The following is a 21,053-nucleotide window of genomic DNA, read 5'->3' as shown; positions in this document are numbered from 1 at the left end:
AACAAACCCATGATAGATTGTAAAATATTAATTTATTTTTCCAGTGTTAAGATTTGCAATTTCCTGGGAAAAAGTGGGTGTGGTAACAAAAGATGCTACTTTGACACGAAACTTGGAATATATTATTAGTCCTTTGACAAGAAAGTTGGAATATTTGAAAAACATATTTTCTTTGGCAGCAATGAAGAAAATTTATTAGTATTTTTTACCCATTTTCAGTTTCCATCAACAATTTGTTGGAAAAGTGACTGGGAATGCTGCAAATGCAAAGGCTAGTTTTTATGTATTTCACACATAAAAATAATTGCATGAATCAATCTGAATTATGCTGCAAATCCATATTTTACTTTTTGCTCAAGGGAAACATGTAGCTATACACAACAAATGTTTATAACCGACGGATGATTGGTTAAAGTGGCAAAAAGATTGTAATCATTTCTTTATTGTTTGGGTTTGAATTTACTAAAAGATTAAAAAAAGGTAAATTTTTCTTTACATAAATGTCAATTTATTGGATTTCAATACTTAATTCAGTTTTTGGGGCCACTTATTTTGAATTCTCTTTGCTTGTTAGAAAAGAAAAAAGAGTTTTCCTTTAAAAATCTAAGCAAATACTTGTTTTCAATTGATCTGTCAAATGTTGGATGTTGATTATTTTGGAAGATATGGCTTCATTATCAATTTTATACTAGTTTCAAATGTTCTGTCCAACTTCTAATTAATTTTTTGATTATTATGTTCAATGCACTAATTGGTCAATAAGAATTTTTCAATGGAATTACTAATTCATGGAATTTAGTGTAATTTGAATATAGATAATTTTTTTTACTTTTTGGTTCTTATAAAATTTCTTTCTTTTTGTTTTCTGTTTCCTAATTAAAATTATCAAAACATATTTCCTCCATCTCATTTTATCATTTTCTTTGTCTCATTAACTTTCACGTGTATTAAGAATAAATCTTTGATTTTTGTGTATTTATTATTTTTAATCCAAATTTTTATGTAATATTGATGTGCCATTTTTTTTTTTATTGTTAACAAGTAAAAAAAATTTTGAAATATCAATTTTAAATATAGAAAAATAAGAGTATTAAATGTTTAAAAATGAAAAACAAATTATTTTAAGATATTAAAAAAATGGACACAAAAAATGAGACAATGGAAACAGGGACGGAGTTAATTTAAATTTTTTTCATTGAAATACAAATTAATTTTAAAAATTACAAATAAAATTAGTACGTATAATATTTTTGTATATGAAAAAATTTTGCAATAGAAATAGTACTTGCAAAATTAGTTATATGATTTTTGACAAATAGCCTAAACACTATTTAGATAAATCATCTTTCATAATAGACACACATATATATATATAAATATATTAATTTAATAAAATTTTACATACAAAATTCTTAAAGATAAATATAATATGTGAAAGAATGAAATAAAAATTGACACATCTAATTTTATTATTTACTTTTGATTTATTAGTTTTGTTATTTTCTTTCAAAAAAAAAATATATTTGGTTTTTTATTCAATTTAATTTGGAGAATAAAAAATGATTATTTTCTTACATATAATGAAGAGAAGAATGAAAACATAAATTTATATTAGTTAAAGATGATTATTTATTTTTATTTTATATGTTATTTTGTGGAGTTAGAAAGTGATTAAACCATTTAAGTAGTGCAAGCTCCAAGTCTCATTACCGGCCCTTATAAGATCATCTTGCATCAATCTAAACAAATTATTAGAAAACATTAAAAGTTTAACAATTTCAAAGTCTCTATAAATAGTTTACTTCAATTTTTACAAACTTGAAAATATATAAATATATATTATAAGAAAATTTCTTAGCATTTAAAGTGTCAATGTTCAATTACTAGATAACCAACAAAAAACTTCTTCTATTAACCTTAATTTAGTTGGGACAAATATGATCACAAAAATCTTCAATCACAAAAATTTTCAATGGGACCAAATTTTAAAATTTTCAAACTTTTAAAATTTTTTTTATAATAAATCCAAAAGAAATTTAAGAATTCATTGAGGACAACTGCCCCATATGCTTTTATGTATATCCGTCTCTTGGGAGTAGCATTTATGGACAACATTGATATGGTATGTTAATATAATACTGAATTTTTAATTTTAATGGTCGAATTCAATTAGTAATAGTCTAAAAGTGACAAGTACATTATTTTAAAAAATGTTTATCCTCTTGGACTTTTTTTTTTTGAAATTTTAATTTTAATGGTCAAATTTAATTTATGATAGTCTAAAAGTAATGAGTGCATTATTTAAAAAAAACTGTTCAACTTCTTAGATTTTAATTCTAATTGCTAAATTCAATTCATGATAATCTAATGATATGTATTGGTACCAATCTAATGACAATCCAGCAAAATTGTGGGTACCAAGGGAAAGGTCTCTTCAAGATCTTTTTAACGGTATGTGTGACACCTCATTTAATTAAATAAATTAATAGAATTTAGTGTTTCAAATTTTTTATTTTTGAGTTTCTAACAATTACAGATATCCAACTTTCAACAGTCAGAACTCTTTACTCTTGTGACTGATTTGGTCTAACTTTAGGTGCTTTTGATAGTACAAAAAGTGAACTTTCTAGTGGTATAATTGGTTTGTTCAGATGATTTATATGCTAATATAATCGAAGTTCTAAAGTAAGCTTCATAAATCTGAAACTCATAAAATCTGGACTGTTTGTGATAATTTATCAAATTTTGGCCTTCGAAACTTAGGCTTCTGAAAATTATTTTTGCCAAAACAAAATTCTAGGTTGTAGCATTACATCTCTACTTTAAATTTGTGCCTCCTTTTGTCATTAGGAACTGTAGGATATTTGAGCTTTTGTGGCTCAAAAGAAGCCAAATGATCACAAAATGTGAGAATTTCAGGATTTAAAAATTCTCGTTTTTAATTATTTTAAAAATTATTTTCAGTCAATATATGATGTATTTGGTTATAAATTACTTTAATTTTAGTTATATTATTTTTAATGAATTTTTACTTATTTTAATATATTTTTACTGTATTAATTTCATATTATTAATATTAATTTCAAAACGTGTGCAGTCTTTCAGTCCAATTAGGGAAGAAGAGGTATCAAAGATGGTTAGAGCAATTTCTTCAAAAGCAGGATCACCAGTCAACCTCAGTAAGATGCTATATTCTCTCACATATGAAATTGTTTCAAGGACTGCTTTTGGTGGGAAATGCAAAGATCAGAAAGATGAATTCTCATTACTTTTCAGAGAAATGATACGGTAGAGTTCAGGTTTCAGTGTTGTAGACTTGTTCCCTTCAGTCAAATTGCTTCAGTTCCTCAGTGGATTGAGGCCTAAACTTGAGAGGCTGCACCAAAAAGTAGATAAGATTCTTGATATTGTCATCAATGAATATAAAGCTAGCAACGAAATGCCAAAGAATAGTGAGGGGAATTGGATGATGTTCTGAATGTTCTTTTGACCCTTCAGAAGAATGGTGACCTTGAATTTCCTTTAACAACTGACAACATCAAAGCAGTAATCTTGGTTAGTAAGTCTATTTCTAATATATTTTTTACGTTTTGCATTGTAAAATTTGCTTGATTGATTAATGATCTTTTGTTTTATTTGCAATCATTATCTAATCTAACGGGATTGATTGAGTTAGTGAGGTTCGAATACTTCACGTGTAATGCTTAGGTTTGAATCCTGCTGTTCACAATCTGTAAATCTAATGTAAGTCCTCTATGAGACCTATGCTTTGCATTACCCCTAGATAAGAACACCTCCCCTCATCTTAAACTTTTTTGCACAAAAACAAAGTTACTATTTGTGTTTCTATGCTTATGAATCAAAATTTACGGAATTTAATAATACTTTTTTTTAATAATTAATACCACTTCAGGATATTTTTGTTGCTGGGAGTGATACATCATTCACAGCAATAGAATGGGCAATGTCAGAAATGCTGAAAGACCCAAGAGTCATGGAGAAGGCTCAAGCAGAGGTGAGGCAGGTTTTCAACAGAAAAGGGAATGTTGATAGTGAAGGGTTACATGAATTAAAGTACTTGAAACTTGTCATCAAAGAAACTTTGAGATTGCACCCTCCTGTTCCTCTGCTACTTCCAAGAGAATGCTCACGGAGATGCAAAATCAATGGATATGATATACCAGTCAAGTCCAGAGTCATCATCAATGCATGGGCAATTGGCAAGCATTCTGACTATTGGAGTGAAGCTGAGAGATTCTATCCGGAGAGATTTATTAATAGTTCAATTGACTACAAAAGGGCTGATTTTGAATTCATCCCATTCGGTGCTGGAAGAAGAATATGTCCTGGTATAGTGTATGGTATTGCCAATGCTGAGTTACCTCTTGCACAGCTGTTATATCATTTTGACTGGAAACTTCAAGGTGGAAAAAAGCTGGAAGATCTTGACATGGATGAGGCTTTTGGAGCTACAGTTAAAAGGAAAAATGATCTGTGCTTGATTGGAACCCCTTATTCGTCTCTTAACAACTGACTTGCGTTTAGACAAAAGGAAAAAAAATTGCATCAGAATTGAGTGCCGACAGTGAACAGTACTCAGGGTAGTAAGAAAATATCATTGTGAATTGTGCCTCTTGCTCGTATTATTTTGTGATGTTAGTCATGCTTAGTTATAAATTTGTGAAACTCTTTTTTTTAAGGAGATATGTTTAGATCTGATAATTTTAATCATGATATGATGATAAAATATGAAGAATATATGAAACCAAAGCGATTTAAAATTTCAAAAAAAATCATTTATAGATTTCAAAAAATTAAAACATACATATTTTATATTTGGTGTATGAACACGAATCATGACACGATGATTTTTGTGTTTTATATATATTAAATACAAATACATGAAATGTTGGTCTATATACGTCTTAACTACTACACCTAATGGTTTTTATATAAGTTCAGCAGATAATAAATACAGTAGCAAGTAGTTTTCTGCAATTTTCTTCTCTATTTTGTTCTCCCTTTAGTGTTTTTTTTTTTTTTTTTCATTCCTTGCGTCAATACTACAGCAATGTACACTAAAGGTGTGCCTTGACTTTGATATGTGTGAAATATATAAAAATTCCAAAACATTTAGAACTACTCAAGTAATTAAAAGAAAATAAAAACCTGAACCTGTAAGCTAAATAATTGCTGAGCTTTGCCCTGTGAGATATGTGACTCTTTGGATGTATTTTAGCAAAGAGATAACATAAAAAATAGCCTGAATGTGATTCAAAACATCATGCAGATATTTGATGAAAAAGATGGTTTGACATCTTTTGATTTGTTTAATTCTATTAATTTGTTCAATTTAATTAGTATGTGGATTGATAGGCTGTGAATTTTCAATCCATCAACTTTGTTGTGTTGCTAAACCAGATAAACATGTGCTACTCTTTGCTTTGATTTTAAGTTAGTGATGTAAATAAGGATTAACAAATGTGTGAAAAATAATAACAATGAATGAACTCAGAGCAGCTAGTTCATTGATTATTCTATCATTGGTCAACTAAAACAGTTATATGGGACTGTGAACTGACAGCTGAGCATCAAAGTATGTTAAAAGGAGAGTTCATTGTAAAAGGAAATCATAATAACAACCTTTCCAAAAATCAGTTTCTCTCTTTATTCTTATTTCTCCAACTCTTTTCTTCTTAGTTGACAGCATTTGATCTGAGCTGTATCAACCCATCTCTTCTAATGCACACAGGATTGCTCTTCAACCTTGGAGATGTAAGCAACATGAAGCATTCATTTCACTTGTGAGGAAAGTTGTTTCTTGAAAGCATCATTGAAGAACATAGTTGATGACATAACAGATGGTCTAGTTGATGTTCTTTTGAATCTTCAGGATCATGGAAGCTTCGAATTTCCCGTAACAACTGATAACATCAAAGCTGTTTCACATCTCATATCTTGCATGTTTGTTTAATTATATAATCCTATAAATTTACCGTACTCAAAAATCAATTAACTTCAGCTTGAGATTAATATGATTTGGAAGGAACATTTAGTTAGTGTTCAATGAGACCTTGCCTTCTTCAGTTCCATGAAAACTAAGTACTTCATTTCAGGACATTCTCTTGGGTGGAACTGACACAGCTTCTACAACAGTAGAAAGGGCAATGTCAGAAATGATGAATAATCAAATTTGGCAAAGGCACAAGAAGAAGTGAGATAAGTGTATATAATATTAATTATTATGTATCAACCATTCATCTGTATCTTTAGCTAAATTCTGTAAATTTTTCACACAAAATTCATATACGAAGTTTCAATAACATTTTAATGGAATATATATACACTAAAGAAGAAAAGAAAACATTACTAGGAACATCTTCAGCAGTGTCTAAAAACAAAGTCAATTATCCTTCATCTGATTCCACCCAAGATTGAAATGAATAAATCAGGTTGTGGGGTATGGAAATTTAGCAGGTAAAAAGTACAAGATAAAGAGGGTGATATTAAGAGACTGAAAGTGCCTGCATGCCTGGATCCGAATTTGCTGGAAAGTGATGAGAAGGTAGTTTTCCAAGAATTTATTAGACCTAGATAAACCTGCTTAAACCGATCCGGAAAGGATGTACCGAGTAAAGCAGTTGTAGGAATGGTTTCTCTGCTGGTTGGTCTTAGAAATGAGCAAAACCTCAGAAGTCTATTGTAAGGTTGCAATGTCCTCTCTTCCCAATATTTTACCCAAAATCTTTCCTGCTATTCCTTGTATAGACGACTGAAAAAAAACAAAAAAAAAATTCTGACTATAACTAAGAAAATTATAAAAACTGAGAGGTTTTTTGAGTTTTTCACCTACTTCATGAGTTTATACCATTATATCAAGAAGTTTTTGATGGTATGGGATTATCTTGCCATTGGCAGTTTAGATATCCATTGAAATATCTAGTTAGTGAAGCTTTTAGTTATTTAGAGCAAATCAATTTCAGATATACAGCTTTTCATGAACAATTTGTTGGCTAAGATGAATGTAAAACAAAATATCAACTGTCATTTCAAGGCATGTAACAAGATTCAAATGAATGAACTAGGTTGGGGTAAGTGGCTACATTCAATGTCTTGGAACCCAAAAATAAACAAAGGGAAGTAATGAAAGCAGAGCAGACAAGGACATTAGGCATTATATCATGTGCAATTGACACCAAGAAGATCAATTGCCAATCACATTTCTCGAAAGAGAATCACAAAAGTTTTCTATTATATGCATTATTAAACCCTTTCTTGTAATTTTCATGGCAGTTTTTTGGTCACATTGCTTAGTACTCCTTTATTGTGGGTTGGAATGAGTTTAATAAGGTTAAATATTGTGTCTCATCCAAAAGTTTGTGAGGAATCTTTCTTTCCTTTGATTCTTTGCTTGTTATTATTTGGTATTTTATTTAATCTGTTCAACTATCAATACTTTCAAGTTATTTATCTCAGCTCAGGAACCTGACTTTTGTTTCAGGCTGGTACGGTAAATATAATTTTTTTTATTTAACGATGCAGTCCACGAGCTTTGCTCAATATATCTCCTTTGAGTTGGTTCAAGTAAATTTATTCACATTGGATTTGACAAATTCATAAAAATTTACTTTTATATGATCTTTCAAAGAATTCAAATCCAAACAATAAAAAAATACTAAAATCTCTTTGCCATTTTAATCAATCATCTGTTGGTTGTAAACATTTTTTTTTTTTAAATAGCTACATGTTTCTCTTGAGCAAAAGGTAAAATATAGATTCGTATCATAACTCAATTGATTCATGCCATCATTTTTATAAGATGACATCCAATAGATATAAAATTCAAATTTCACTGCTTGTAAATCATTCTTCTATGCTGCAGCATCATGTAAAAAAGAAAAGGACATGTAGCTGAGAAGATCACAATAAGTAATTTAACTACTGGCCGTAAAGAAAAGAGATGGTATAAGTCTTGGAAAGCAGCCTGATCATTGAATTTTTTTATTCCAAGGCTTTTTTCGCCACTATCTTGGCATGGTTTAAACTGACAGACCAAGCATGTTTCACAAATACTGTCTTGGAAGATATAAATAAAAGTTCAAGAGAGGCATAAAAGTTTGTTAATGTTAAGATTTCACTGAACTAGAAGACAAAAAGATGTCAATGGAGAACCATTTCGTCAATCACCTACATAATGGAATGCAAGCCATAAGACTGTCTATTATTCTACATTCATGGACCAGCTGTTCTTCTCGTTTCCAATGCTGTTCACTTTTGTTATCTTCTTGTTCATGTTGCTGAAACTAGGGAAGAGATTCAAGACCAACAACTTGATTCAAAATTTACCACCAGGGCCATGGAAGTTGCCTGTTATCGGGAATATGCGCCTGCTTGTTGGTTCTCTACCCCATCATTCATTAAGAGATTTGGCCAAGAAATTTGACCCCTTGATGCATCTTCAGCTTGGAGAAATTTCAAATATCGTTATTTCTTCTCCACAAACTGCTGCAGAAGTGATGAAAACCCATGACATCATTTTCGCTAATGGGCCTCATCTAGTTTCTGTAAATATTTTATCTTGTAATTTTACAGACATTTTATTTTCACCATATGGAGACTATTGGAGGCAGCTGACAAAATTTGCCTGTTGGAGATGCTAAGTTCAAAACGTGTGCAATCTTTCAGTCCAATTAGGGAAGAAGAGGTATCAAAGATGGTTAGAGCAATTTCTTCAAAAGCAGGATCACCAGTCAACCATAGTAAGATGCTGTGTTCTCTCACATTTGAAATTGTTTCAAGGACTGCTTTTGGTGGGAAATGCAAAGATCAGATAGATAAATTCACATAACTTTTCAGAGAAATGATACGGTTGAGTTCCGGTTTCAGTGTTGTAGACTTGTTTCCTTCAGTCAAATTGCTTCAGTTCCTCGGTGGATTGAGGCCAAAACTTGAGAGGCTGCATCGAAAAGTAGATAAGATTCTTGATATTGTCATCAATGAACATAAAGCTAGCAACGAAATGCTAAAGAGTAGCGAGAGGGAATTGGATGATCTTCTGGATGTTCTTTTGAGCATTCAAGAGAATGGTGACCTTGAAGTTCCTTTAACAACGGACAACATCAAAGCAGTAATCTCGGTTAGTAAGTGTATTTCTCATATACTTTCTACATGTTGCATTGCAACATTTGCTTGATTGATTAATGATCTTCTGAAGTTACTTGTGATCATTTTCTGAAGCAGTATCCCTTTAGCAGTGGGAGCAACTGGGAACATAGTTCCAATATGAAAGTTACTATTTGTCTTTCAATACTAATGAAGCAAAATTCACAGAATTTAATCCTCCTTTTTTTTAATTACTAATGCTACTTCAGGATGTTGTTGCTGCTGGGAGTGATACATTATTCACAACATCAGAATGGGCGATGTTAGAAATGCTGGAAAACCCAAGGGTCATGCAGAAGGCACAGGCAGAGGTGAGGCAGGTTTTCAATAGAAAAGGGAATGTTGATGGTGAAGGGTTACATGAATTAAAGTACATGAAACTTGTCATCAAAGAAACTTTGAGATTGCACCCTCCTGCTCCTCTGCTAGTTCCAAGAGAATGCTCACAGAGATGCATAATCAATGGATATGATATACCAGTCAAGTCCAGAGTCATCATCAATGCATGGGCAATTGGCAGGCATTCTGACTATTGCAATGAACCTGAGAGATTCGATCCAGAGAGATTTGTTAATAGTTCAATTGACTACAAAGGCGCTGATTTTGAATTCATCCCATTTGGTGCTGGAAGAAGGATGTGTCCTGGCATGGTGTTTGGTATTGCCAATGTTGAGTCACCTCTTGCACCGCTGCTATATCATTTTGACTGGAAACTTCAAGGTGGAAAAAAGCTTGAAGATCTTGACATGGATGAGGTTTTTGGAGCTGTAGTTGGAAGAAAAAATTATCTGTGCTTGATTTCAACCCCTCATTCTTATCTTAACAACTGAATTGAATTGATACAAAAGAGAAAAAAAAATTGTATCACAATTGAGTACTGGCAGTGAACAGTACTCAAGGTAATAAGAAAATATCATTTTGATTTGTGCCACTTAATTGTATTATTAATGATGTTAGTTATATAAATTTGTGAAACTCCTTATTTTAAAGAGATATGTTTAGATCTAATAATTTTAAACACCATATAGTGACACAATATGAAAAATATACAATACAATACGATTCAAAATTTTAACAAAAATCAAATATAAATTTAGTAAAAATAAAAAAATATATTTTATATTTGACGTATGGACACAAATTATGGCAAGACAGTTTTTATATTTTCTACATATTAAACACAAAATAAATAAACACGATACATGAATTGTAAGATCTATATTTGTCTTTAACTACTACACCAAATGATTATTGTGTAAGTTAAGCTGATAATACTTATAGCAGCAAGTAGTTTTCTGCAATTTTCATCTCTACTTTATTATTTCTTCAGTTTTTTTTTTTTTTTTTCATTCCTTACCCTTCAACCTTGGAGATGCAAGCAACATGAAGCAGCAACTTTCCTCACAAATGAAATGAATGCTTCATGTTGCTTGCATCTCCAAGGTTACCAATCCACATAATAATTAAATTGAAAAAAATAATAGAAAAAAAAAATGTCAATGATGCATAAAGGAATTAAAAAATCAAAAGATGCCAAACCATCTCTTTCATCAAATATTTGCATGATGTTTGAATCACGTTCAGGCTATTTTTTATGTTATCTCTTTGCTAAGATACATCCAAAAACTCACATTTTCACTGGACAAAGCTCAGCAATTATTTATTTTCTTTTGATTACTTGAGCAGTTCTTGGTACATCTTTAGTGTACATTGTTGTAGTATTGAGGCAAAGAATGAAAAAAAAAGAAAAAAAAAAAAAAAAAAGCCACCCTAAAGAGAGAATAAAGTAGAGAAGAAAATTGCAGAAAGCTACTTGCAGCTATATAGCTGAACTTACAAAAACCATTAGGTGTAGTAGTTAAGAAGTATATAGACATGTTAATTCATGTATTTGTATTTGTATTTGTTTATTTCGTATTTAATAATGTAAAACACAAAAATTATATTGTCACAATTCGTATTAACACACCAAATATAAAATATATTTTTTGGTTTTTATTAAACTTATATACAATTTTTACTAAAATTTTAAACCTTATTATTTTCTTATGTTTTTCATATTACATCATTATATCATGTTTAAAATTATTAGATTTAGATATATCTCCAAAAAGAAGTTTCACAAATTTATAACTAAGCATAACTATCATCACCAATAATAAAAGCAAGTGGCACAATTCAAAATGATATTTTCTTATTACCTTGAGTACTGTTCCCTGTCAGTACTCAATTCTGATACAATTTTTTTTTTCTTTTTGTCTTAATGTAATTCAGTTGTTAAGAGAAGAGTAAGGGGCTGCAACCAAGCACAGATCATTTTTTCTTCTAACTACAGCTCCTAAAACCTCATCCATGTCAAGATCTTCAAGCTCTTTTCCACCTTGAAGTTTCCAGTCAAAATGATATAGCAGCTGTGCAAGAGGTAACTCAACATTGGCAATACCATACACCATGCCAGGACACTTCCTTCTTCCAGCACCAAATGGGATGAATTCAAAATCAGCCCCTTTGTAGTCAGTCAATTGAATTATTGAACTATTAACAAATCTCTTTTGATAGAATCTCTCAGCCTCACTCCAATAGTCAGAATTCCTGCCAATTGCCCATGCATTGATGAGGACTCTGGACTTGACTGGTATATCATATCCATTGATTTTGCATCTCTGTGAGCATTCTCTTGGAAGTAGCAAAGGTAGAGGAGGCTGCAATCTGAATGTTTCTTTGATGACAAGTTTCAAGTACTCTAATTCAGGTAACCCTTCAATATTAACATTCCTTTTTCCATTGAAAACCAGCCTTACCTCTGCTTGAGCCTTCTGCATAACTCTTGGATTTTTCAGCATTTCTGACATTGCCCATTCTAATGTTGTGAATGTTGTATCACTCCCAGCAACAAAAACATCCTGAAGTAGCATTAATAATTAAAAAAAAAAAAAAAGTACGATTAAATTCTGTGAATTTTGGCTCATGGGTATTGAAAAACAACTAGTAACCTTCATTCTTGAACTATGTTCCCAGTTGTTCCCACTGCTAAAGCGATACAGCTTCAGATTATGATCACAAGTAACTTCAGAAGATCATTAATCAATCAAGCAAATTTTGCAATGGAAAATGTAAAAAGTATATGATAAATAAACTTACTAACCAAGATTAGTGCTTTGATGTTGTCAGTTGTTAAAGGAAATTCAAGGTCACCATTCTCCTAAAGAGTCAAAAGAGCATCTAGAAGATCATCCAATTCCCCCTCACTACTCTTTGGCATTCTGTTGCTAGTTCTATGTTCACTGATGACATTTTCAAGAATCTTATTTACTTTTCGGTGCAGCCTCTCAAGTTTTGGCCTCAATCCACTGAGGAACTGAAGTGGTTTGACTGAAGGGAACAAGTCTATAACTCTGAAACCTGAAATCAACTGTAAAATTTCCCTGAAAAGTAATGTGAATTCCTCTTTCTGATCTTTGCATTTTCCACCAAAAGCAGTCGTTGAAACAATTTCAAAAATGAGAGAACACAGCATCTTACTAAGGTTGACTGGTGATCCTGCTTTTGAAGAAATTGCTCTAACAATCTTTGATACCTCTTCTTCCCTAATTGAATTGAAAGATTGCACACCTCTTGAACTTGGCATCTCCAACACGCAAATTTTTCGCAGCTTCCTCCAACAGTCTCCATGTGGTGAAAATGCAATGTCTGTTGAATTATAAGAGAAAATATTTGCAGAAACCAGATGAGGCCTATTCGCGAAAATGATGTCATGGGTTCTCATCACTTCTATAGCAGTTTGTGGGCAAGAAACAACGATGTTTGAAATTTCTCCAAGCTGAAGGTACATCAAGGGGCCAAATTTCTTGGCCAAATCTCTTAATGAATGATGGGTTAGAGAGCCACCAAGGAGATGCATATTCCAATGACAGGCAACTTCCATGGCCCTGGTGGTAGATTTTTTATCAAGTTGTTGGTCTTGAATCTCTTCCCTAGTTTCAGCAACATGAACAAGAAGATAACAAAAGTGAACAGCATTGGAAAGGAGAAGAACAGGTGCTCCATGAATGTAGAATATTAGACAGTCTTATGGCTTTTTTTACTGAAGTTGCATTCATCCACTTACATGTAGGTGATTTGTAAACTGGTTCTCCATTGACTTTAGTTTGTCTTCTAGTTCAATGGAATCTTAACATTAACAAAGTTTTATGTCTCCCTTAAACAACTTCAGAGAAGTATTGACTGTTGAAAAGATTAAATAAAATACCAAATAATGACCAGCAAAGAAACAACAGAAAGAAAGATTCCTTGAAAACTTTTCGATAAGACACAATATTTAACCTTATTAAACTCATTCCAACCGAAGATAAAGGAGTGCTAAGCAATGTAACAAAACTGCCATGAAAATTTAATTGTCACTTGCACATTATATAATGTCTGATGTCCTATTCCCTCTGTTTATTTTGGGAACATTTGAAAATTGATCTCTGAAACAACTTGCATCAATCATACAAGTTAATTCAGATCCCACAACATTAGGAAGCAATAGCTGCCATGTGAAATGTGATTTGACATGGTGCACGGTACGGAATGGAAGCCAGGTTCAGATCTTTTTTTCTGCTAACAGAAGCCCCAAAGGCCTCACTCACGTCTAGATCTTCATGTTCCAATCAAAATGGTACAGTAAATACGCAAGGGAAAGCTCATAAATAGCCATACCGAATGATATGCCTGGACACATCCGCCTTCCAGCACCAAATGGAATAAATTCGAAATCAGCCCTTTATAGTCAATTGAACTACAGAGGAATCTCTCTGGATCAAACCTCTCAGCTTCATTCCAACGGTTGGGATCTCTTCCAATTGCCCTTGCATTAACAATCACTTTGGAGTTGGCTGGTATCTCACATCCATTAATCTCACATCTCTCCACACTTTCTCCCTTGGAAGTAGCCAAGTCCCAGGAGGGTGTAATCTTAAAGTTTTCTTGATAACTAATTTCAAGTACTTCAGTTCATGAAGGTTTGGTTCATTGACATCCCTTGTTCTATCAAAGACTTTTCTCACCTCTGCTTGTGCTTTTTTTTCCAGCATTCAAGGATTTTTTATCACTTCTGACATTGCCCATTCTACTGTTGCTGATGCTGTCTCAGTTCCAGCCTGGAGCATGTCCTGAAAAGAAGTACTTAGTTAAAGTACAAAACATCTTTGCACAGTTTCAAGTAACTCTCTGGTATTAAATAGTTGAGTGCACACAGTATTTCCACACCATTGATTTCTCGAAGAAAGCAAGGTTTCCATACATGAACTCTAACTAAATTTTACTTAGAAATGATAATAACCTCAAGCTGAAGCTAATTGACCTGTGAGCGGGGTAAATTATAGGACTATACACACACAGGATATCAGATGTCAAACTACTAACCTGGATCAAAGCTTTGATGATGTCAGTTGTTAAGGGAAATTCTAGGCCTCCATGATCCAGAAGATTCAAAAGAACATTAACTAGGTCATCTGTTACATCATCGCCATTCTTCAGATTTGCATTGTTAGCTCTATGTTCTTCAATGATGCTTTCAAGAATTGCGTCTAAATCTTGGTAAAGCCTCTCAAGTTTGGCTCTCATCCCACGGATTTGATCGAAGGAAACAGATTGGTAATGCTAAAACCAGCTGCCTCTTTCACAACTTTCCAGACAAATGAAATGAATGCTTCATGTTGCTTGCATCTCTCGCGAAGGCAGTCCTTAAAATGATGCTATATGATAAGTTGTATAACATCTCTCCTAGGTTGATGGGCAATCCTGTATGTATTAGAAGAGATGGATCTAATTAGATTTGATGCCTGCTCTTCCCTGATTGATCAGAGTGATCGTATACATTTTGCACTTAACAGCTCCAAGTGCAAATTTTTTTTATTCTGCCTCTAATAGCCTCCGTATGGTGCATAACCAATATCTGTAAAATTGTAAAATAATATTCTTGCAGCAAGGAGAAATTAAGGACTTGTTACAAAAATTTATATCATGTGTTTTCATCACTTCTTTAGCAGCCTCTGGAGAATAAACTAAAATGTGTGATAATTCACCAAGGAACTATGCTTTTTGGATTTCATCCGTTCATAGTTTAAACACCATGGAAATGAACAGAAGAAGGGTGAAGGAGAATGGGAACAACTGGAATTAGTTATCCCTTATAAAACTATAGAAGAGGAAAACCTCTTCAGGTAATTGTTGATGAAATTGCACGTCTTCTGAATTTATATGCAGCATGCAGAATCTTAGTATACCTGAAGATCTTCTTACCGGGGTTTCAATTTTATAGTTCATATCTTCTCCACTTTCAACAAAACAGAACATTTGTTAGACAGAACATACTGTCCGGATAGTTTCAACTTCCAAGTGCCAAGTGCTTATAGACATACATTTTCTAGATTCTTATGACATATAGTTAAGAAACCATTTGTTTGCACATGGCTCGTATGCCATGATTAAATTTCCCAATGATACGAGGAATTGTAAATTTTCTTTTCTTTTTTTTCTTTTTTTGTACAAAAGAAATCGTAGCCTAAGATAAAGGTTGCAAGTGTTGGAATTTGAATCATAAATCTATTAAATACCATCTCTTTTAAGTGTGGTTACATGAACCAATTGCGTTAAACTTTGGGTTCAAAAATTTCAAAAATTTGATATCAACTTAAGATGTGTAACGTCCACAAACCAACATTAAAAGAATGTGTAAATATAATATAACATGTATATATAAAGATTTAAACTCAAATCTATAAGATGCCTTTTGTAGGACAACCGTATGACCTTCAAATAAAAGAGAACAATATTTCGCAAGTTAGATGCGAATCTCCACAATATGTGTGCTCAAAACAGGACTGAGTTCTGTGCATGATGGACAACAAAATGCAAATAATCATTCTTGATAGAGCATCAAATAAAACAACCTTTTCAAGCTTGACAATTCTTACATACCATAACTTGATTTGGAAATATTAACTCAAACATCAAAACTCTGGGACTGGAAACTGATAGTCAAAACTCGAAAGATCTGAATTAAGCTCAAAATTTTAATACAATTCCATAAAGCAACTAAAGTGACCTAGACATGTGGCTTTCACAATTGGTCATATTTCATAATTTCCCTCCTATAACCCTTCCCAGATCTTCTCAAATACTAAATAGAAGGCTTGATGAAATCACTACCTTCTAACAACTATAAATGCATGCCATAGTTTTGCTTGCATCACTACAAATTGGTGACTTGCACCAAAAATAGAGTTCCCATATTTATTGACATCTTGTTGGAGTAAAAGCATGATGCAAATGAACAATCCTATTGCCTGGTAAGTGGTAACAATAAGGAAAAATTCTCATACCTCAAAATAGATTACAGTATTATTATTAACATATTCTAAAATGCAAAACAAGATCTGGGCATTAATGCACTAGATAATGACAAAACAGAACCTTTCTCTCATCAAACCAAACAAGGAACAATTTCGGCATATGCTACAAACTCTAGACCTTTTGGACCAAAGCATCTATGTATTAGCCACCCCATACCAACAGAATAAATGGTAATGAAGATATGCCGTCATAACTGCTATCATTCTTCTATTAATCCTCCTCTGCCTCTGCATTATTTATCAATGTCACTTTATTGAAACTAGTAAAGGCTTTGATAAAAAAACATAAGGATACGACACTAAACATTCTTTTACATTTCAATACTATGTTTCAATACTCAGCCATTGAAAGAAAAGGAGCTCTCATATTCATTGACAAAAATTCATGATTGGGAGTCCATTTCTGGTAAAAAAAGAACATAAATATAAAAAGGTACTACTGCAATGCACTCCAGCAATAATGAAGTTATAATTCCCACAAGAACATATGCAATATTGTTCAGCTAGAAACTCTTCTGTTTGATAATAGAAGAACTTCAGTTCTCTCTTGTAACCAAACAAAAAGCAGCAATCCAAAGGAGGTTAAAATTCCAAAACTTCCTTTAAATGACATAATCGGACCACTCAGTAATGTGTGAAGTATGATCCATGGTAAAACTTGGAATCTTGTCATGCTTTATGGGGTTCTCCCTCCCTCCAATCAATCTAGCTGGATTCCCTACCGCAGTGGTCCTTGGAGGTAGTTCCTTTAACACCACAGAGCCAGCACCAATCTTAGCTCCATCACCAATCTTAATATTCCCCAAAATACAAGTACCAGCACCAATCAAAACTCCATCTCCAATCTTTGGATGTCTATCACCAGAAACCTTACCAGTTCCTCCTAATGTCACATTATGTAAAATTGACACATTGTTGCCAATCACAGCTGTTTCTCCAACAACAACTCCAGTAGCATGATCAAGCAATATCCCACTCCCAATCTTAGCTCCAGGATGAATATCCACACCAAAAACCTCAGACACCCTATTTTGTATCAGCAAGGCCAAAACTTTCCTCCCTTGTGACCAGAAATTATGTGCTACCCTATGTGCTTGACATGCAAGGAAACCTTTAAAATTCAAAAAACAATGCACATAACTTATGCAGGCAGGGTCTCTTTCTTTAACAGCTTTCAAATCTTCCTTTACAGCTTTTATAATTCCTTGATCTTCAATGACCACCCCCATGAAAATATCAAACAAAGTACTACTAGGAAGAGTTGAATTGCTTAAGTTGATTGACAAGTTATTTGCTAAAGCACTTTCTAATGAATTCTGAGACAAAATTGAGCTGTAATAATAATTTGACAAGATGGGTTCTTGCTCAACATCTAACCTTGCTTCTTCTTTCATTTTCAGCCATAAAGCATCAACCTTTTCTCCCTCAAAAGAAAAATCAACCAGTTCTCTCGGGTGAATGGTTTTTGTGTGGCTTTCATCAAAGGGTATGCTTGAAACATGATCAGGAAAAGTGGGTCTGCAGAAATTTACATACTTGTAATGATTTTCATCAGGCTGAGACATGTTTGGACGCTGGGAAACTTGGGAAGGCTCTGTTGCTCTTGAGGTGTCAATACAAGCAGCCATGGGCTTGGAAAGTTTCTGGGGATGTCTGGCTGATATGAAAATTGATGGAGAAGAGTGTGGATGAGAGAAAGCAGGAGAATTGCTATATAAAGAGAGAGGCAGAGGTCGAGGTGTCCCCAGAACTTTCATGGAAAATGAGATTTTCTGGGAAAAACAAGAAAAACTGAATAAATTTTCTATTAGTTGCTTGCCCCCAAGAATTTGTAAGCACATGATTTTATAGAAGTTCTAGGCAGTCCTACCAAGGGTAAAAACGGTATTCTACATAAACTTTGTAATTTTGATATTAAAAATCACATTATTACTAAATTGGCAACTTTTTTATTCTTTTGAAAATCCAAAAGAGAATTGGTAAAATTTTTATTGTTTTGAAAAACATTTTTATTGTGTTGAATAGGAAAGTTGGTAACATTTTTATTATTTTGAATAACATATTTATTGTTTTGAATAGGCAAAAGAGAATTGGAAACATTTTAAATAGGCAAAATGATAAAAAAAAAATAGGAGAAAAAAAATAGTAGAAGCTTCCATTACTTTATTTAATAGTGATAAATATATTTTCAATTAAATTTAAGGTTGAAATTTGCTCAAATTATTTTTATATTTTTAATTAATTTTATATTTTATTTAAAATCATTAAATTTTAATCTTAGATTTAACTGAGAGTTATTTATCACCATTAAATAAAGTAGTGAAAATTTTTATTATTTTTTAAGTAATGAAGAAAATCCTTTCTCGAGACGAGAGTTTTTTAATAAAATTTTAATAATCATTCAAGTTTTTATAATTTTATTATAATAAATTAAGTTCTCAAAATTTTATTTTCATTAATTAAGCGTTTAATAGATGAAAATTGGTTAATTATCAGTACTCATTTTTATCAAATTAATAATTCAATTGAAGTAAAAATAAATATTTAAAATTTTAATTGAATAAAAAATATTTAAAGATTCAACTAATTTGAAATAATAAATTTTAAATTTTGATTAATTGTAATAAAATATCTAAGATTTAAATAATTATTGAATTTTTAAAATATTTTTTACCTTTTTGTAGTTTGAATTCAATATTTAAGATAATACCTTTTTTAAATAAAATTTTTTACAAAAAAAAAGATAAAAATTAAAAATAAAATTATCATAACGATCAATGTTGTTAGAGAAGGATGAGGTATTTCTATAAAAAAAAAAAAAATTGTAGCTAAAGATTTTTTTTTTTAAGAAATATTTTTATGCAATAAATATGAGGATTATTCTTTTTTTTATCAATTTAGTTATTTTTTTTTTAAATAATCTTCCGGTTATTCTTCAATGCATTTAGATGTGGTCAATGACTTAGTGCATGACATACTATTTTTCTTAAGGCAATTTTTAATGAGGAAGATTTTTTATATTTATTGTTATAGTTTACTATAAATATAATGAATTTTTTTAAAATAAAAGAGAATTTTGAAATCTTAAATTTTTTTTTTATACTTGAGGACATCAAAATTTAGACCCTAATTATTTAAATTAAAAATCAGTATTTTATTAATAGATCACATAAATATTAACAATTTAAAATCTTATATTCAAAGTATTGAATAAGTGAAGATACATCTTTTTATTTTAGAAGAAAATGGTAACTTTGTTTTTGATAATATGAAGAAATTCTAAAGTATAATAATCTCATAAAGTTCTTCACAGCTCAAATTAATAGTATTTTCCTTCTTAAAATAATAAAAAAAAAATCATATTTCTACTTCAAGATTAAGGTCTCATATTTTGTCTATAAAAGCAAACACCTTTAAGATTGCCTTTTGACTCTCAACGCAACAGTGCAATAAATCTAATCATTTAAAATATAATATAGTGATATAAATAAAAAGTATGATGGTAATAAAATTTAAAATTTTAATAAAAATTATATATATTTAATTAAATAAAAAAATTTATTTTATGTTTTTATGGGACATAAATTATAACATATAATTTTTGTATAAAATATTATATAAATATATAAATTATTAATATTTTATATAAAATAAATATACAAATATTAAATCTATATAAAAGGAAATCCACTCGATACTAACCTATAAATGCGGTATAGCATTGGCCAAGGGGCAGAGTTAGCGTGAATCGTGGTCCTTACTAAATGCACTTTTAAAGGTTTTTTTCTTTTTAAATAACGGTGGTCTACATTTTTATGGCTATCTCCATTTTTCTTGCTTTCTAGAGTGTCCCATCCTACCTAATATTTTTACTAAAAACACCTGTTTCAACACCAAAAATAGGAAAAAGAAAAAAGAAAGAACCAAATTCTGTTCATTTTAAGGTTTGAAAAGAGATGGAAGTCTCTTCATTTAAGCTTAATTTAGGTATGCTTTAGCAATGAGGTTGAAAATAAATTCTGCATTTAAAAGTTTATTTTAATTCAACTTTAAAGTTAAACAACAAAAAAGAAGTGTTTTTTATTTAAAAGTCTGATTTTCAAATTCAAATAAAAAATATTTTAAAGATATACTTTTTGTTAGATATAATAATTTGAAACACAACTGATAATATGATATAAATAAAAAATACATGATTAACACAGCTTAAAATTTAAAAAAGTCATAAATAAGTTTAATAAAATAAAACAAGTTTTATATTTTATATATTCATGTAAATACAAATTATAATATATAATTTTCATATAAAATATGACACGAATATAATATTTTATACGACGTAATAACACGAATTGAATCTATTTTTTGCAATCAACCACAATTTTTGTAAGTATTTTCATGTATTTAAACTTTTATTATTTTGTATTCATTTTTTTTAATTTCAATTCATTATAGTATTTATTACAATAGTATTAATATTTAAAATTCTTAAAT

General features: G+C 31.0%; 3 protein-coding genes and 3 pseudogenes across 8 annotated transcripts; 3 read left to right on the top strand and 3 right to left on the bottom strand.

Moving 5' to 3' along the window:
• Positions 1 to 3,895: 3,895 nt before the first annotated feature.
• LOC149519101 (cytochrome P450 71D10-like) lies at positions 3,896 to 4,592 on the top strand. Its single transcript, XM_089760322.1, has one exon. It carries the CDS (start codon positions 3,965 to 3,967, stop codon positions 4,532 to 4,534), a length of 570 nt encoding a protein of 189 aa, XP_089616448.1. The 5' UTR covers positions 3,896 to 3,964; the 3' UTR covers positions 4,535 to 4,592.
• Positions 4,593 to 8,234: 3,642 nt separating this feature from the next.
• LOC149519100 (premnaspirodiene oxygenase pseudogene) lies at positions 8,235 to 9,274 on the top strand (annotated as a pseudogene).
• Positions 9,275 to 9,371: 97 nt separating this feature from the next.
• LOC149519099 (desmethyl-deoxy-podophyllotoxin synthase pseudogene) lies at positions 9,372 to 9,992 on the top strand (annotated as a pseudogene).
• Positions 9,993 to 11,312: 1,320 nt separating this feature from the next.
• LOC149519098 (desmethyl-deoxy-podophyllotoxin synthase-like) lies at positions 11,313 to 14,002 on the bottom strand. 5 transcript variants are annotated; one of them, XM_089759442.1, is made up of 4 exons: positions 13,864 to 14,002; positions 12,685 to 13,136; positions 12,308 to 12,587; positions 11,314 to 12,065 (listed from the first exon to the last, which is right to left on the bottom strand). In XM_089759442.1, exon 4 carries the CDS (start codon positions 12,012 to 12,014, stop codon positions 11,433 to 11,435), a length of 582 nt encoding a protein of 193 aa, XP_089615568.1. In that variant the 5' UTR covers positions 12,015 to 12,065; positions 12,308 to 12,587; positions 12,685 to 13,136; positions 13,864 to 14,002; the 3' UTR covers positions 11,314 to 11,432. The 5 variants fall into 5 exon arrangements, with proteins under 5 accessions (XP_089615566.1, XP_089615568.1, XP_089615569.1 ...); XM_089759443.1 differs by having other exon boundaries at positions 12,308 to 12,574; XM_089759441.1 differs by having other exon boundaries at positions 12,308 to 13,136.
• On the bottom strand, positions 13,340 to 15,501 carry LOC149519097 (desmethyl-deoxy-podophyllotoxin synthase pseudogene; annotated as a pseudogene). Its single transcript, XR_016341875.1, has 3 exons — positions 15,432 to 15,501; positions 14,569 to 14,946; positions 13,340 to 14,315 (listed from the first exon to the last, which is right to left on the bottom strand). The product of XR_016341875.1 is annotated as a desmethyl-deoxy-podophyllotoxin synthase pseudogene (transcript).
• A 678-nt stretch (positions 15,502 to 16,179) lies between these two features.
• On the bottom strand, positions 16,180 to 18,379 carry LOC149519096 (serine acetyltransferase 1, chloroplastic-like). Its single transcript, XM_089759438.1, has one exon. It carries the CDS (start codon positions 18,314 to 18,316, stop codon positions 17,162 to 17,164), a length of 1,155 nt encoding a protein of 384 aa, XP_089615564.1. The 5' UTR covers positions 18,317 to 18,379; the 3' UTR covers positions 16,180 to 17,161.
• Positions 18,380 to 21,053: the final 2,674 nt, after the last annotated feature.

The sequence above is a fragment of the Durio zibethinus genome, chromosome 4 (assembly GCF_047325235.1).
Source record: "Durio zibethinus cultivar Kanyao isolate XHJ-2024 chromosome 4, ASM4732523v1, whole genome shotgun sequence".
In the NCBI taxonomy this organism is placed as follows: domain Eukaryota; kingdom Viridiplantae; phylum Streptophyta; class Magnoliopsida; order Malvales; family Malvaceae; genus Durio; species Durio zibethinus.
This window is presented reverse-complemented; position numbering and strand designations above follow the sequence as displayed.